The 18,059-nt window shown below is 50.6% G+C and overlaps 1 protein-coding gene across 2 annotated transcripts in view; it reads left to right on the top strand.

The window, feature by feature from the left end:
- The window catches only part of KIRREL3 (kirre like nephrin family adhesion molecule 3), a 545,006-nt gene that overhangs the window by 404,839 nt on the left and 122,108 nt on the right, over positions 1–18,059 (top strand). For both annotated transcript variants that reach the window (XM_055304776.1, XM_055304774.1), the window contains exon 3: positions 16,808–16,885. In XM_055304776.1, coding sequence (XP_055160751.1) covers positions 16,808–16,885 — 78 coding nt within the window. The remainder of the gene's footprint in view (positions 1–16,807; positions 16,886–18,059) is intronic.

Raw genomic sequence — 18,059 nt, 5'->3', positions numbered from 1 at the left:
CAAGGACCCCCTGGGATAAGGACGACGAGGTCACAAGCACAAACCTGGGATCAGCAGTGCCTGTTCTCAGACCTACTCACCAGGACCAGCCCAGTGGGTAGGGGAGAGGGCCCATCAGGAAGCAAGACTGGGGAGGAAAGAGGGCGCCCCCAACACAAGAAGGGGAAGGGTGAAGCTCTGCGGCAGGTGGAACAAGTGGCTCTGGGGAAATGACTTCACCCCTCTGAGTGGTAGTTTCCTCCTCTGTACCAGGTTGAATGAGGTGCCAAGTTCCTTTCCGGTTCTAATACTCTATGACATTTCTGACTGACGCACGAGATCAAATATGTACACAAGACCAGAGGCATAAGAAAACACACAAAGAAACGTGGGTTAATGTAGTGCAAACAGGAGAAGAACTGAATAGGCTGGCTACACAGGCAGCGCTCGAAATACCTATGGACTCGTCCCTCCAGGCCGCACGTCCCGGCTTCCAGTGTTGGTCCCCAGCTGTCGAGGAATGGGAACGTTCCCAGCCGGGCCCCAGGGAGGTCTGGCCCTGCATGACCTGAGCGCTCCCCAGTTGGCAGTACAGAAGGAAGCACAGGAGAGCCGCCTGGCCTTTGTGTGGTGCCAGAGGCCGAAACTGGGGTCACACCTCACCCCACAGAGCTCCCGACACGCAGAAAAGAAAAAGGCTTTGGCAAAAAGTAGTCGGAGTCCCTCTGTGGCCCTCCGTCCCCTACAGGCAGCTTCATTTCTGAGCTGTGGTCATGGAGCAAGGAGGCATCTCAGACCCAGCAAGTCCTAAAGGTAGTGCGATCTTAGCGATCCTTTTGGTGAGAGGTTTTGGGCTGGGGGGCATCGGGCCCTTCAAGAATACACGAAAGCCACAGTTCTCTCCTAGAAGAATGCATACCTGCTCAGTTCTGCATGCATATTCAGAAGAATTTAATAACCCCTGATCGAGGTCCCGTAGAAGCCCCCCCCCACACACACACACACTGCGTTGAGTCTCCTGGCATAGTTCAAGCTCTCTATTTTGCAAATGAGGAAATTGAGTCCCGGAAAGAGCGGGTGACTCACCCAAGATCACCCAGTTAATTAGAGCAGAGGCAGATTCCCAGGAAAACCAGGCCAGCATCTGCCATAAGCGGGGAGGCCTCCGGCAGGGCACAGGATCCCTAGTGTCTGACGCGGAGCTCGGTCCCTGCAGATGCCATGGCTCAGCTCTGGCAGGGGACCCCAGAGAAGGGGCAACCGGGCTCTGGCGGCTGGTACCCTGCCTCCCCTTCCACAGCAGCCAGCCTTCCCTGTGGAGGAGGGGTCGGATTACCATAGTGCCTCTCCGCAGGGCTGGGCTAAGAATGCAATGGGGGAATTTCTGTGAAGTGCCGATGAGACCTGTTAGCTGCCTTGTCCCACTGCCTGGGGGCGGGGGGGCAGTCACCAGGGTGGTAAAGCCTTATCTTCAGGATCTCACTCCCAGCTACTGACTGATACCCTGGTCACAATAGATAGAAAGAAGTCCCTCTTCCCACTCTTCCCAGTATTTGCTTGAGAGCGCAGCAGAAGGCCTCCACGGAAGCATCTAGAAGAACTTGCTGCCATTAGCAGATGCTGCACATGCAGAGGTTGTGAGTTTGCCCTCTCTGTCCTTTCTGGAATGGTGGAGTGGCAGTCCTGCTAGGAGCCGAGGGAGTGAACCGCAGGAGCTCTCCATCCACCGGGCATGCTTCTCTGGCCGGACATCAGGAGCTTCAGCTCAGTCAGTGGTCAGCAAAAGCAGGATGAGACATGCAGGGATGATGACCCATCAGATGTGAAGCAGAAACCACAGGTGGAGGCCCTCAGTCCATGTTTGAAAGACCTAGAAGCCAGAACCAGGCTAAACCCGCCTCTCCTCAAATCTCAAAGCTCAGCCAGCGGTGTGCTGGTCAACCAGCCTTTGGGAAGGAGAGCGTGTTTGGGGGGGTGGGGGAGGAAGAGCCTTGATGGCCACGTTGTCACTTTCCTTGCTGTAAATCCTCCCACCGTGGCCAGCGTGAGGCTGCCGATGAGACAGCACTGGATGCAGAGCTGGGAAGAAATGCACAGTCCAAACTGCACTTCCAAACTGGAACTAGAGCAGATCTCCACGGCTGCAGCCTCGGTGCCAAGACAGGACAAAGGCCTACGGTCCCTTGGGCTCCAAGTCTGGCCCAAGTCCTTGCGAAGGGACTAGTACCTGGCACTAAGGACAATTTCTTCTACTGAAATGAAACCTACCTCCATATAATCCCCACCACCTGTCCAGACTCATTCCCCTGTCAGGCCCAGGGTCAGTCTTTTCTCTTTCCTACCTGGACACCCCAGCTCTTCCCCCTGCGCCTCTCGTGGCAAGGCTTATAGACACCGCTGGCCTGGCACCCTCCTCCAGTTGCTGCCGGGTTTGTCCGGTGCCCCTTAAAGAATGGCTGGGCTCCTGGGTGGCTCAGTGAGTTGAGCGTCCGACTCTTGGTTTCGGCTCAGGTTGTGATCTCAGGCTCATGAGATGGAGCCCCCGTCAGACTCTGAGCTGGGCGAAGAGTCTGCTTGAGAGTCTCTCTTTCTCTCTCCCTTTGCCTCTCCCCCTCCCTCTCTTAAAAAAAAAAAAAAGAATGGTTTACAAAGTTGGCCACCACCTTCCATGTGGATCTGAGCAAGGCCAGGTAGGCCCTTTCATCACCGCTTGAACTGAACGAGAAGATCTCTGTCTGGGTCTTTCTCCGGATCTAATTCCTTGGTTGGTTTCTAAGATTCCAGAGGTGAACCTTAACCTTAACCTTCTTTCTGTCCCAATACCCAATAATGCCCTGTGCTCACTCCATAGCCACTGGCCACGTTGACAGTGACCATTTTCAGGCCTCTCAGCTCCTCTGATTCTACAAAACGCCAGCCCAAGACCGACACTACCGTGCAAGCCAGGGCTGGGAGGCCCTCATCGGGCCACCACGAGCCAGCCCCTTTCTCAAGAGCGGGGTGTCACCATCCACTGAGTGGCTCTGGATTTGTCATTACAGCAGTATAGGTGCCTCTGCTCAAACCAGAACCAGAGCCCTCAGGCTAACCTGCAAGCCTGGAGTATTTTATGCTTGGTCTGACTTTCAGCACACTCATGCTCGTTATAATAATATATTAGGTTGTTATTTTCCTGACTCCTGTTTGTGGGGCACTTACAATATGTCCAGCCTTGGTCCCATATGTGTGGACGGGTCATAGGGACACACTTGTCCTCACCTTCACCTCCAGCTTCCTGCACAAATCATCCCCAGTCCTCACCGCAGCTCAGGAGTCTCCATTTCAGAGACTGAGGAAATGAAGGGACACCTCAGATCAAAAGGCCACATTACCAGGAGTGCCTGGGTGGCTTAGTCAGTTAAATGCCCAGCTCTTGGTTTCACCTCAGGTCATGATCTCAGAGTCAGGCTCCGTGTTCACCTGAGTCTGCTCGAAATTCTCTCCTCTCTCTCTCCCTTTGCTGCAGCCCCTGCTCTCTCTCTCTCTAAAACAAATAAATAATCTTAAAAACATTAAAAAGGCCACCCTACTGAGGGAGAAGTCCCAGGGCGGTGGGGCCTATGGTCTAAGCTTTCTCCGCTGGCTTCTCTCAACCTCAGGAGCTGGGGAGGACCTGGCTGTCCCATCCAAACCCTGTCAGCCAGGAGAGCTGTGGGCATCCTACCCTCCAGACCCCTTGCCTTAGACCCCTTGTTTCATGGTGTCCTCCAACCAGAGAACCTTCTCCAGACCAACAAGAGATATAAATCCTTCTGTAGCTTAGGCCTGGGCCACCAGCCTCCTTCACATGGCTGTGACATCCTCTGTGATCAGGACAGAGCTTGAGTCAAGGTCCCTCATGGTTTCTTATGGGGACCCAGGTCACAGACACACATGGTCCACCAATGCCCCTATGCACTAAAATCTGTGAGTTCCCTTGCTCCAGAACAGACCATGGAGTGGTCAGTGTGGACGCAGGTCTTCTGGGGGCACCGCCCAGCAGGTTGGTGGGGGCAGGTTGGCAAGGTGAAGGCGGCGAATGGTAGTGAATCCCATTTTCTCTTCAGGGGAGATTTGTCTAAGCAGTCGGCTGGAGTCTGGAATTCCTTTGCATTCTCTCACTGTACTACAGGAGCGTGTGCGTTGTCTCTGTCTCTCCCACTATCAAAACCATCCTCATCCTCTCTCTAGTGGGGCTGCCAGGTTGCATGGCCCGGGATGGGGGTCCCCTCTCTGGAACTCAGCTATTGATGTGCGGGGTTTGTGCTGTCCCTGCATGCCTGATAGCAATCAGCCTCCCACTGGGATGGCCTTGTGGTGAGTAAACTTTCACGTTCTTATTAAGTGATGGTTGGTGGTTCAGAATCAGCCCCCTGGATCTGTTTGGGGTTGATTCCTAATCAGAGCTCTCGGGCTCTCATTTGCTCCCTCACTGCCGAAAGATTAGCATTAAAGAGAGGAAAGGGGCTATCATTTCTGTTGCTGGGCTGCCAGCTTGGATCAGGGGGCTCTGGGGAAGATGGGGGGCTCGGTTTACCCCCAGCCTCGTGTTCAAATCCCAACCCTGCCATGACCACCAAGGTGACTTTGAGCAGGTCTCAGAACCTCTCTGATCCTTGGCATCCACTCCCAGGAATGTCTGGTGTCCTGTGAGGGCTCAAGGAGAACTTGTATCTGGCCTGGAAGGACGTCAGAGTCCTATGGCCATTGTCAGCTGCTGATACGACCAGGTCCTCCCAACCGTGTTCCAGTCCCTCAGGGGCAAGGGGCTGCCATGGAGCTTTCTGGAATTCTCAGACCTTCCGTAAGGCGACTTGAGCAAGAACAAGGAGACATCCCCCAGCAGCAGCCCACCCCGCCGGCCAGGCCCCTTTTAGCCCCACACGCCAAGTGGGAGAAGACTGCATCTGCACACCCTTATTTTCGAGGGCAAAAGAAATGTGGTACGAGGGCCGCCGTATAGCTACATGGATAGCTAGATAAATAATTACTAAATAAATAAATAAATAAAAATAAACAAAGAAAGCCTCCAATGAGCTTGAATTGCTGCCGTGCTGAGAGGTAACTGGCAGATTCAATTTAATTATAAGATACAGAGTTGTAATGGGGTGTGTGAGGCTCAAGGAGGATTTCAGTAATAGGAGGACAGCAGGGGCTCCCTGCCTTCTCCGCTGGCCTCCTCCCAACCGCACCGCCTCCTTTGCTTCCTTGCCTTGTGGGCTGGGGCAGCGGCGGGAAGCTCTGCACTGTCCCGGAGGACCAGGCCTGGCCCACCCCTGGGTTTCGGCTCCTCTCTAGCCTCAGCTCCCAGGAACCCCCAGGCTCCCAGGCCCCGGGCTGGGCCTCGCTCAGGACGCCCCGCAAGGAGGGGCAGAGCAGGGAAGGGCTCCTCACTCGCTGCTCCTGGCTTCTTCTCCCCCAGTGAAGGGGTGAGGTTTCTGGGGGTTACGACCCCTGCTGCAAGGCAAGGCATCTCTACCGACCTGTGAATAAGCCGCTCCGGTTTATTTGCCTAGAAGCAAAAGCATGCCATCACCTGGCCTCCCTCCGGTCCAGCTTTCTATTTTTTTTTTTTTTTGATGAATGATTTATTTATTTATTTTTTCTTTTTTTTTTTTATAAATTAATTTTTATTGGTGTTCAATTTACCAACATACAGAATAACACCCAGTGCTCATCCCGTCAAGTGTCCCCCTCAGTGCCCGTCACCCATTCACCCCCACCCCCCGCCCTCCTCCCCCTCCACCACCCCTAGTTCATTTCCCAGAATTAGAAGTCTTTATGTTCTGTCTCCCTTTCTGATATCTCCCACACATTTCTTCTCCCTTCCCTTATATTCCCTTTCACTATTATTCATATTCCCCAAATGAATTAGAACATACACTGTTTGTCCTTCTCCGGTTACTGTGGCCAAGTTCAAAAAGGGTGTTGCCTGAGTTCTCCTCTAGGATTTTGATGGAATCTTGTCTCACATTTAGATCTTTCATCCATTTTGAGTTTATCTTTGTGTATGGTGCAAGAGAGTGGTCCAGTTTCATTCTTCTGCATGTGGATGTCCAATTTTCCCAGCACCATTTATTGAAGAGACTGTCTTTCTTCCAGTGGATCGTCTTTCCTCCTTTATCGAATATTAGTTGACCATAAAGTTCAGGGTCCACTTCTGGGTTCTCTGTTCTGTTCCATTGATCTATATGTCTGTTTTTGTGCCAGTACCACACTGTCTTGATGACCACAGCTTTGTAGTACAACCTGAAATCTGGCATTGTGATGCCCCCAGATATGGTTTTCTTTTTTAAAATTCCCCTGGCTGTTCGGGGTCTTTTCTGATTCCACACAAATCTTAAAATAATTTGTTCTAAGTCTCTGAAGAAAACCCATGGTATTTTGATAGGGATTGAAATGAACGTATAAATTGCCCTGGGAAACATTGACATTTTCACAATATTAATTCTGCCAATCCATGAACATGGAATATTTTTCCATCTCTTTGTGTCTTCCTCAATTTCTTTCAGAAGTGTTCTATAGTTTTTAGGATATATTTTGAGCACCATTTGAATGGTAAATGGTTCTCCAACCTTTTATTTTCAGGTTGTAGGTGTCCTTCTGTCTAAAATGAGTCTCTTGTAGACAGCAAATAGATGGGTCCCGTTTTTTCATCCAGTCTGAGACCCTGCGCCTTTTGATGGGGTCATTCAGCCCATTCACGTTCAGAGTTACTATTGACAGATATGAGTTTAGTGTCATCATGAAAGAATATGTGACCTCCAAACCAGCTCTGCAAGAAATTTTAAGGGGGACTCTTAAAATTCCCCTTTAAGAAGAAGTTCAATGGAACAATCCACAAAAACAAGGACTAAATAGGTATCATGATGACACCAGTCCAGCTTTCTACCCAGAAAGTGGAGGTGGCACTTCCCAGCCCACGGAGACTTAGCCAGTCTCCTTCCAGCCCCAGGACCCTGTAGTCAGTGAGCATGTGCTCCCTTTCTCTCTCTCTCTCTCAATGTCTCTCCCCTCACATCACCCAGCCTCCTTCATCTTCTGCTCTGGTGGGACTGCCAGGTTGGATGGACCTACACTCCGTACACTCCCCCCAACTCCAGGACATTGTGTCCCTCTCCTGCCCTCTTCCCTTGTGCCAGATGAGAGCAGGGGTCTGCCTCCGCCCCCGCTCTTTTCAGCGGGACATGGGCTTGAGGGCAGAGGCTGGCCACTCCTACCTAACTCCACTGATAAATTCCTTAAGGCCAGCTTGCAGCCCTATGGGTCTCCCATGGTTAATCCTCAGCATTTATGATTTTTTTGAGGCCATAAATGGGTGACGAAGAGGTTTGCGAGCACATAAGTAAACAGCAACTGCTCTAGTGCTGCCCTGCCCTGCCCTCACCTCCCTGTCTCCCCGGGAGGCAACCCATCCTTCTCCAGGCATGGACTCTCCAGGGCCCTGGCTCCCACAAGGACTTCTCAGTGCCCCCTGACCACCTGGCAGGAAAGCCCGTGACTCCACTGGCCAGCACCCTCTGAATGCACAGGGTCCCCTTCTTCCCACTGGGGTCTCTGCTGGTCATCTAGGCTGTGTGCTCAGCATCCAGACTACATCCCAGCAAAATGGCACGTGCTGGGCTCTGGGGTCAAATGGGCCTAGGTTTTGGTCCTGGCTCCTACACTTCCCACCTGTGTTACTTTGGCTAGATTACTCAACTTCCCTGAGCCTCACCTCTATGATGGGGTTATTAACCATATCATCAGGAACCCATGTGAAGATTAAATCCGTGTATGAATTTTATATTCAGAGCATTTTATTGGGCCTCTACCTTCCCAAAGATCTGGACCCCAAGAGGAGTACAGGGAATGGAGTGGTGGTGCCCAGAGATAGGGGGGACTTTGAAGGCTTCCTTAGGGCCCTCAATCTTAGTCCTTTGGGGACTCTGTTGGTCCTAAAAGGAAAAAGAGAGAAGAGATGCCCTCTTTCTGCCTGGCCTCCGAGCTGTGATTGACCAGGCTGAGCTTCCCCAAGGACAGGGGACACAGCTGTCAAGCATCTGGTCCCATTCAAACATTACTCACCAATTCCAACTTTCTCTTAGGTAAAGTCTAAAAGCCTTGCAGGCATATGGCCTTCAGCAATCCCTGTTCCTCACAGGATAAGTAGGGTGATGACAGGCCAGGGGGAGGAATGGCCTTCATGATCCTGTTTCTCTGTCGTATTCCCTCACAGAGCAATTAACCCCCTGGGATCAGATATCTTAAACAGAGATGGCTGAGGTAATCTTGGACATGTGATAAAACTGTTTCCATAAAATTCTTCAACCAGCATTATTAAACTCTCCCGATCCGTGCACCCCTCACAAAGATATTATACCAATCATCCAAAGAACCTCACTTATAATCACATTTGCTGGCTTCAACACTTACTAGCTGTATGACCCTGAGTGAGTTATTGAATCTTTTGGATTATCAGTTTCCCATTTTATCAGGTAGAAATAATAATAACACTGGTAGAATTTTTATGATTGAAGAAGATAATGCATACAAAGTACCTAACCCAGAGACTAATCAATCATAAGCAATCAGTAAATGGCAATTTTAATTACGGTAGTGAATTAAGTGAGCTTGGCCGCAGACGATACCAGCCAGTAGAGGGGGCAAGGCTATGCTGCATCCAGCCCCCAGAGGGGTGGGGTAGCCTATGTCCCAATTCCAGGGTGCACAGGAGTGTGGGAGACTCTGCTAACCGTGAGGCCTGCACTGATGCCCTAGTGGCCCAGAGGAAAGCCACATTCTAAGTCATTTGGTGGCCACATTGGAATTCCAAGCGATGAATTTGTTGGGAGAAAGACTCCAGGCAGTGTCTGAGGGTAGAAGACGAGCCCAACCTTCCATGAAAAGAAATATGACAGGAGCCAGGCAATGTCTCAGAGAACCAGTCCCTGGTGGGCTGAGACTCAACCTGTGAGGAGCACCTGAGACCAGAGCATGGCAAGGTGCACCAGGCATGCAGTCAGGCAGACAGGTGGACTCCAGCTTCGCCACTCAATAGCTTAGGGACCCTCGGTATACTCCTTACCCCCTCTAAAATGTCCACTTCTTTATAAATAAAGGGAAGAATAATGGCACGTGTCTTTCCAAGGTCCGTGTGAAGGGGAAACAAGACGAGAAAAGTAAAATGCCCACTGCTGCTCAGTAAATGTCTGATTTGTATTGACCACAGTGTATAGAGTCAGGCCAATGGAGAGGGAATTTGGGGAAGCCAGAGGGAGCAATGACCACATGGGCACCACACTTCCTGCAGGCACTTGGGACCTGGGGCCAGCAGTAACACAGAGGACCATGGGCCCCACAGCTGGTAGTGAGGAGTTGCTGATAGACTGCCTGCCTTGGCCACCCTGTGGAGAGGGCCATGCCAGCCAGTAAATGGAGGGCAGGGGTGGGCGAAGGGCTTCCCCCATGTTAGTGCTTGCTATTGGTGCCAGAAGCAGCATGCTCCTTGCCATCAGGTGTCTGGGGGAGCCCCGCTCCCCGCGGGAGCTAGCGAGGATGGGCTGGTGGTCACAAAGACTCTTTGGAGCTATCACAATGATTGTCAAGCCTTCCTAAAAGAGGGTAAGTCCACTTGAGCTTTTGATGTAATTCATTGTCTTAAAAACTTAAGACGATAGCTGTTTCAGGTTTCTCCTACAAGAATTTAATTGGGACCTAACAGCATAGTTAATTAAATATAAATCAATAGTTTAAAACAACTAATTGATACTTAGTATGAATGGGGGGAAACTTAGTTCTAATATAATTAACTCATATTAAGTAGGTAATGAAATAGCCATTATGTCTTTACAACAATGTAAAGTTTATAGTTCTTTAATAAACTTAGAGTTAGCAAGCAATGAGAGTCAAAAATTATGAAACAGGTATTATTGGGCTATTAAACATTTATTACTTGTCCTCGAGGGCCAGAGGCAGACACTACTCAGGATTAATAAACCTTTGCTATTCCTCTCTTCAGACCTCTTAACTGGAGAGGTTGATCAGAAATCTGTGGTCTCTGCATGACTTACGGGCATCAGTATTGCCTGGGATGGGGATCCCTGGGTGGCGCAGCGGTTTGGCGTCTGCCTTTGGCCCAGGGCGCGATCCTGGAGACCCGGGATCAAATCCCATGTCGGGCTCCCGGTGCATGGAGCCTGCTTCTCCCTCTGCCTATGTCTCTGCCTCTCTCTCTCTCTCTCTCTGTGTGTGTGTGTGTCTGTGTGACTATCATAAATAAATAAAAATTAAAAAAAAAGTATTGCCTTGGATGTGAGCAATAATGCTGAAAACAGAGTGAGGCAGAACTGAAGCAGAAAGCAAGAGTTTAGCAGAATCAAGGTGAGAACTTTCCAGACATGAGACTCCTGCATCCTGTGATCATCCAGGCATCCCGGCAAAGTGGCTTTTGACGGGGCATCTCCTGTGAGTCAGGCCATCAATGCAGAACCCAACAAAGCCAGACCTCCAGATAAATCTCCAGCCTTCAAGGTCCTGAGGGAGGGCCACCCCATGACCTGCAGCTGCTTTTCCTCCTCGGGGCTCCTGCGACAACGATTGCCATGCACGTGGAAATAACTTGCATGTTGCTTGTGACACTTTGTTTTCCTAAACTATTTTTTTTACATTTGTTTTTATTTAAGTTCAATTTGCCAATACGATATGTTTTCCTGAACTCTTACATTTGATTTTTGTTCACCTCTTCGCAAGTATATCCCTGGCCTAGTCAACTGGACTTTAATCTCATTGTGAAGGGAAGCTGGCCTTAAGTGTTTTTGTCTTGCACAGGATGCACTTAATGGCTTCTTTTTTTCTTTTGACATTTTATGTATTCATTTGGGAGAGAGAGAGAGCATGAGTGAGGGGAGAGGCAGAGGGAGAGGGAGAAGCCTACTCTCCACTGAGCAGGGAGCCCAATCCCAGGACCCAGAGACCATGAGCCAAAGGTAGACACTTAACCACCTTAGCCACTCAGGTGCCCACATTCAGTAGCTTCTTGATGAGCATCTTGTGGATCCGATATCATACCTGTCACATCTTATTAATACGTGCTGGTGGCGCAAGGCTGGTACTAACACAGTGGTGTCGTCTACTCATACCATCCCACTGCTTTTTATGTCATTCGTTATGTAACAAATTGGTCTACAGACCAAGATATCTGGTCTCCGAGGTCAATAAAGCTGATTACAAATGTATTTCTTCAGATCTAAACTCCTGCTTGTGTAACCATCTAGGACCCCGTCACTTGGGAACCCCCTCACCTGAAACACAAGGAGTCCAAAAATGCACCATCATCACCCCGTGAGCAGACTGGCTTCCTTCGTCAATTACTTCTGTCCCAGAAGCCACCCTCCCCCCTTCTGTCCAACCAAACCCACCATGGTCACCTGCCCCCTTCCTCTGTTTGAGCCATTCACTCAGCCCATTGTCTCTTCCCTGAATGTCTTTCAGATTCACCACTTTCTCTCCAGCCCTGACCTCTGGGCCCTTGGCCTTGCTGCCACACCCTGCGTGGTTGGCCTTCCTGACTGGCTTCCCCTTCTAGTGCCTCTGCTGGTGGCTACCACAGTAGCTCCAGAGAATGCCGCCCGCAAGTTCATTGTATCGCCTTGGATGAGTCTTCCCTTTCACACTTGTAAAGAAGGGGGAGGATGAATTTGACAGTCTCTAACCCCCAATCTGATATTTCATTTCTATTCGTTGAGCTCGCCTTCTCAGCTGCTTGATCCTAGGCCCCCTTCACCATGTGCCTCTGATTTCCATACTAACCACTAGTGGAGGGTCTTACTGTCAATATACACATTTTATAAATGAGAACATTAAAGTACAGAGAAGCCCTGAGCTTTGCTCAATCTGACTCACTGGAGCAGGGCTCCAGCCAGGACTGATGGTTTCGAAGCACACATGGCCTCCCCATGACTCCAGCCAGGTCCAGCTGACGCCTTCTCCATATGGTCTCAAGAACCATCTGGTGAGCTCTGTGCAGCCCCTCCACTGCTCTCCTGTGTCAAGGTGGCAGGGATACAGAGCCTCTGAACATCCCCCTGAGAAAGCTCAGGCTCCTTTCACTTGCTTTCTGATCTTAGGCTGTCTTCAGAGAACAGGGACAGGGAGCAGATGTCAGCCCATCATCACTCACTAAGAGCATGGCAATAGCCGAACAACTGTGCTCTCTTGTCTGGACCAACCCCCCTCCCATCCGTCGTCTGCACCAGTGCTAAAACGATCTTTATAAGATGCAAGTCTGGCCCGTTGGTTCCTTCTGAGGCCTGGGAGAGAAGAATCCGTTCCAGGCCTCTCTCTTGGCTTGTAGACGGCCGTCTTCGTGTTCATCTGGCATCTTCCCTGCATGTGTGTCTGCCTCCAAATTTCTCCTGTTTATGAGGACACCAGTCACTTTGGCTTCGGGCCCCCTAATGGCCATTTTAACTTGATTATCTCTGTCAAGTCCTTATCTTCAAACAAAGTCGCATTCTGTGGTGTAGATTAGTGGGGCAGGGGGCAGGGGAGGGACGTAGTCGGAACCGGAACACGGTCCCAGCCAGAAGCACCGACCTGTGTTCCCTGTTGTCTTGAGTCACAGCATCGGCAGCCCCGGGATCCCAGGCCCTACCCCGAGAGCTAAGCTGGAAATCAGACCTGGATTCTAGCCCAAGCGCTGTGGTCAGCTAGCCTGAGTGCTTTGGCCTTGAACTGTCCTCTTCCTTTTCTTACTTTTCTGAGCCTCTGATTCCAAAATGGCGGAAATAGGCCATTCTTCCTCGCCTACTTCACGGAGCCGCTGTGAGCCTCCAATAAAGGTGGTGAATATGACAGCAGCGTGAAAAACCAAGAGCCCCGCAAATATGAAGTAATAGCACTGTATCATTGTTATTACTACTAAGAATAAAGAAATCCTAGGACTAGAACAAGTCCCATCTTCACCCTGTGAAACTGAAGGAAAACGGTTTCATTTATAAAGTCGTCCCTTTTTATTCCTCCCAGAGGAAATCTCACGTTTCCCAGACTTCTCTTCCAATGAATTACAGCCCTCATTCACTCGGCAACCACCCTCACCAAACATGGTCCTCCGTGGGATGTCTCAGCTCACCTGATTTGATTCTCCCCTGGCGGGGAGATGGGGTCACTACCCAGGAGGCTGTGGTTGGCCCTTTCATTGAATCAGAAGACTGTTCCTGAGCTCCTGCCAGGTGCCAGGCTCTGGACTCAGTACCAGAGGCTCAGGGCTCAAAATGGCACCATCTTAACCTTTCTGTTGCTCACGGTCTAGAGGCCAGGAGTTCTCAGGGTGCATACCCTTCGCCCCAAGAAACATGCCCTTGCCCCATAACTGTTTCCTTGCACGGTTGTATTTCTTAGGCCATCACTGTCCTCATCTGCAGGTGACCCTGGGCTTCTTTGCTGAGAACTTTCCTGTCAAGCTAGGATGACTCGAGTAATGTTAATCAATTTCTTTTTTTTTTATGATTTTATTTATTTATTTATTTATTTATTTTACATAGAGCACAAGCAAAGGGAGCAGCAGGTAGAGGGAGAGGGAGAAGCAGGCTCCCCCACAGAGCAGGGAACCAGACATGGGGCTCGATTCCAGGACCCTGAGATCATGGCCTGAGCTGAAGGCAGATGCTTAACCTGCTGAGCCACCCAGGGGGCTCCATCACGTTAATCATTTTCCAATGACACCTTTGGTGCATCTCAGGGTTCTGCTACTGATAAGTGCTCAGCCAAAGGCTGCACCCCCAAGGTCTATGTGGAGAAGACCCTGATATCTTACTGTTAAAATGGGCATCTGTGATGTGACTCCACCGTCCGACCCAGTGCCCTGTGACAAGGACGAGGACGGTCTGGGGGCTGGCCTAGCTCTCAAAGTGAAGGATTCCTATTCTTTGGGTCATAGTCTATCATCTTCCCCCTAAGAGCCTGGTTAGTCTAGAGTTGCCCCGAGACCAAGTGCTTACTTCTTGCTTCCCCCCGGCCCTCCCCCTGCTCAACACCTCTGACAACCTCCCCACCTGGGCTTCCACATTCTCCCCACCTCCCCCACTTCATCCCTGCCGGCCTGCTTCCTCATGCGGACCCAGTGACCTCTAATTTAGCTCTGCAAATCTCTCCGAAGAACGTCCCCAATTTTCATATGTGGATAACTATCTAATTCTCACTTCACTGTTTCTCCAACCTGCTCATTCTTGCAAAGATCCCAGTGGCTTCTCCCCACTTCTCGGTGAGGACTCAGCCGGAGAGCACTCTCACTCAATACATTTCTGCAGTGTGCTTATTAGCGCCTTGTAATATAGCTGCCTCAATAATTAAGACTAACCCACACGTGTCAAATTAAATGAGCCAAATACATTGAGAAATTGCCTCGTCCTCCATTCCTTTTATTAATCAGGTTTTTAAAGTTCTTTTCCTACTCATTTGCAAAAATCAAACATGGTCAGTGAGACTTTTACTTATAATGATGATGCATTTGGCCTCTTTCCTCAGGGCAGTTGCCTCGGGGGCAACCCATTATGTGACATAGGATGGGTTGAGTTGGGGTGGCAGAGATGCAGATGAGCTGCTGGCAACAGGTTGACAATGCTCTCTAAACCCGTAGGAGGATCATGCCCCATTCTCCTCCCTGAGGGCTTATGGGAGGGTCCAACAAAACCAACGGGAGCATCTGGCCTGAATCCATCCAGCATCTTCTCTCCCCCCCCCCCCCCACTCCTCTGTGCTTCCCTGGGCTCAGTGCAGGAACCCTGGCTCCTCTTCTCAGGAGTCGCTGCCCACGTGCTGGGCATAAGGAGTCAACAGAAAATAAAATAAGACCCGTCAGCAGTTGTATGGTTCTGGCGATGCACAATGCTCGTGCAATTATAATGGACTGGTTGGCTCTGCCGGGTGTCAGCGTGTGGAGGCTTCTGGACAGTCTCAGAGTCTCAGGCAAGAGGCTATTGTTCCGGGGAGCTCTGGGCCTCCTCACCACCTGCGCCTCTGCCAGCCCCCTCCAGCAGGCTGCATTCCTGCCTCTTGAAGGTGGTTGTTAGAAAGAATCCACAAATACAGTAAGTAAACATCAAAGGGGCTTTGATCCGCCGGGCCCTCGACAGAGCAGGAGCCCTTGAAGAAGGGGCCAAGGCCTCGGATGAGGGAACTTAACATCATCAATTTGGGCGCCGGAGATGTAAAGCTGTTTGAAGTGAGGTTGGCTTGGCCGCGCCTTCAGACGAGCGCACAGAGAGGACGGGAGAGAAGTGAGCGCCTTTGGAAAAGGCACGCTCAGATCTGCTTCTCTGCTCTTTACTGATAGTTAATAAACCCCTTTAAAGAATCGGGAGATCAAAGCTTAGCAACCTCCCAGGCCGTGGCATTCTGCTACCGGCCGCCACGCTTTGTTTTTCTCTAGGGCAAGAGCCCCTAAGCTTGACTTATCTGCCTCTCATGGGCCCTTTCATCCTGCAATCCATGAAGGGTGGACCCGGGTGACAAGAGGTGCACAGAGACGTGGGGAGGAGAAATGAGCCCGCTGGGCTGCCTCAGCTCCGACAGCCTAGATGCTCACCGGCCAGGGCTCAGAGAAAAACACCCAGTGTCTCGGGAGGAGTTGCTGGGATGCACCACCCAGGGTGGTTCTCCCCTGAGGACCCCGTGGAGGGAGCCCCTGGGTGCCCAGATAGCCTGGCAAGCCCTGGGAGGGGATGCAGTCACATGTCCTCTTCCCGAAATCCTAACCCCTTGTCTATTCACCAAGGTGAAAGCAGCTGTCAGGTTTGTATGAGTCCTAAGCAACGAAGTAGGGGCAGGGAGTCTATAAAAATTCCCCGGAAGTCATTTAGTGTCTTTGAATTTGGGATTTCTCATCTGCATAGTATGAATAGCAGTTACCTGTCTGCAGGCCTCAGGGGCTGCCGTGGGGGTCAGCAGAGGGATTTGGTATAGAATGACTTCACAACCTCTGAGGCAGATGTAACTCCAGTCCGACACCCACACACAAGGAGCACTCATTTACTAAATACCGTGCAATGAGTCTCTTGCATATGCCACCTAGAATTGTTCCGCCTTGCTTTTCCAGTCGCGTCAAAGTCTTGCGGGACCAGAATCTACACCTTGTGTCTCTTAGCCATCCCAACCCCTGCTCCACCCTTGAGTCCACACCTGAGTGCTTGAGGGTGGGGCTACACTGGGCCTGAATATGAAAACTCACAGGAATTCCCAGACCCAAAAACTCACTGTCTCCCAAAAGGTAGACGCCTCTGCATCTACCTCTACCTCCACCCCTGTGTCTTCCCCCAGATTCACCCAATCACTTCCTCATTCCTCAGAATCACCCACTGTGTCTGGTTGCCCCACTCCATCCTGGATGCCACGAGCCAGACTCTGCCTCTGCTTTGGCAGACCTGACCACGGTCACGGAGTGATGTGGATCTAGTCCCCAAGCCTGGGGTATATAGAGCCTCATCAACCTACAGTGTCATGGGTATGAGCATGGGCTCTGGAGCCATACTGCCTATGTTCAAACTTCTGGTTTGCCCCCTGCTAGCTCTTCCATCTAAGGCCGCCTGCTTAATACCTCTGTAAATGGGGATGATATAAAATGGAGATAATACTGGTATGCACCTCATAGGGTTATTGTGGGAATCAAATGAGATATTATCAGCTTAATATGATGCCCGGACCATAGCAAGGGCTATGTCAATGTTGAAGAAGTAGCCCTGTGTAGAAGAGCAGCAACTTCACATCCCCTGCAAAGGGACCTTCACTGACACCTGATCCATTCCCAGCTCACCCGCCTGTGCTTCTCTTCCAGAGCTGGGCCTCCAGAAGAGAGGATGCTGTCTGGTGCTGGGCTACATGGCCAAGGACAAGTTTCGGAGAATGAATGAAGGTCAGTGAGAACCTGCCCACCCTCTTGGGGAGGCGAGGGAGGGGCGGGTGATGTGGAGGGTGGAAGCTATGCCCTGCAACTATGGTACCAAGAGAAAAACCCTGGGCCAGTGGACAGAGAAGTTTGATTTCCAGAAGCTATTTATATAGAAATGTGGGGCCTCTAGAGTAACTAATGCCTGAAACACGGTATGCCGATTCGTAAGCACGTCTCCTCACACTATCTTCCCTGCTCCCTTCGTGGCCTCTACTTCTCTTCCTCTCTCTTCCCTACCTTTGTTCCCCAACCACTCACCCAGCACAATTAAATCTGCTTCTATTATCTTTTTTTAATCCAGACCTCTTTACCTTTCTCTTCAATCCTTCACAGTTTTTGAATGCCTATTGAATAAATAGCCCCTTACAGGGCACTTGGGGAAATACTAAAGAATAAGGCAGTTTTTATTTTCAAAGAACTTATAGAGGGAAACCTGCCCTCTCTGCTGAGTCCACCGACCCTATCTCTCCCTCTCACTCCTGGGCCATTATACCTTCTTCTTGCTCTGGGTCTTTCCTCTGAGGCTTGACTGGGCCACAGAAGGCTACAGGAAGGTGTTGACATTGATGTGGAGGCAGAGAAGTAAAAGGAGCACTGTCACTTGTGGGCCTGCTGTAATAAAGAGCCAATCTCCTCATCCCCAATCATCTGTCTCCGTGCAGCTAATAACCCTCTCCATCAGATGCCACAGACTGTTTGTCAGGATTCAAGAGTAGATAAACAATAGCTGGGGATGCCATTTATTCATTAAATGAAGCCCTGGCTCCCCACCAGCCTGGCTTGCCATGAACTGGGCTCCTTGCTTCCCAAGGCCCGGAGCCCCTGTACCCTCACTTCCATCCAGGCATGGAGAAGGCAGCTCACCTGTACCACCAATATCCCCAAAGTTCTACTAAAGTTCTGATGCCCTCTTCTCATCACTCTTCAGCTGGCTCTTCTCCCAACCCACAGTCCATGACACTGATACCCCTTGGGCTCCCCACACCTAACACCTTGCCAGCTATAGGTTTGTTGCCAGCACCGATCATGGTGACAATTTGACAAGAGTTAGATCACCACAATGAACTACAAGGAGTATGTCCTCCTGCATTTTGCAACCCGTCTGCATGAGGAGGCAGGAGCATCAAAAGGCATTGGT

The sequence above is a fragment of the Nyctereutes procyonoides genome, unplaced genomic scaffold (genome assembly GCF_905146905.1).
Source record: "Nyctereutes procyonoides isolate TBG_1078 unplaced genomic scaffold, NYPRO_anot_genome, whole genome shotgun sequence".
Classification (NCBI taxonomy): domain Eukaryota; kingdom Metazoa; phylum Chordata; class Mammalia; order Carnivora; family Canidae; genus Nyctereutes; species Nyctereutes procyonoides.
The sequence above is the reverse complement of the archived record's forward strand: the minus strand, read 5'-3'. Positions and strand labels throughout refer to the sequence as shown.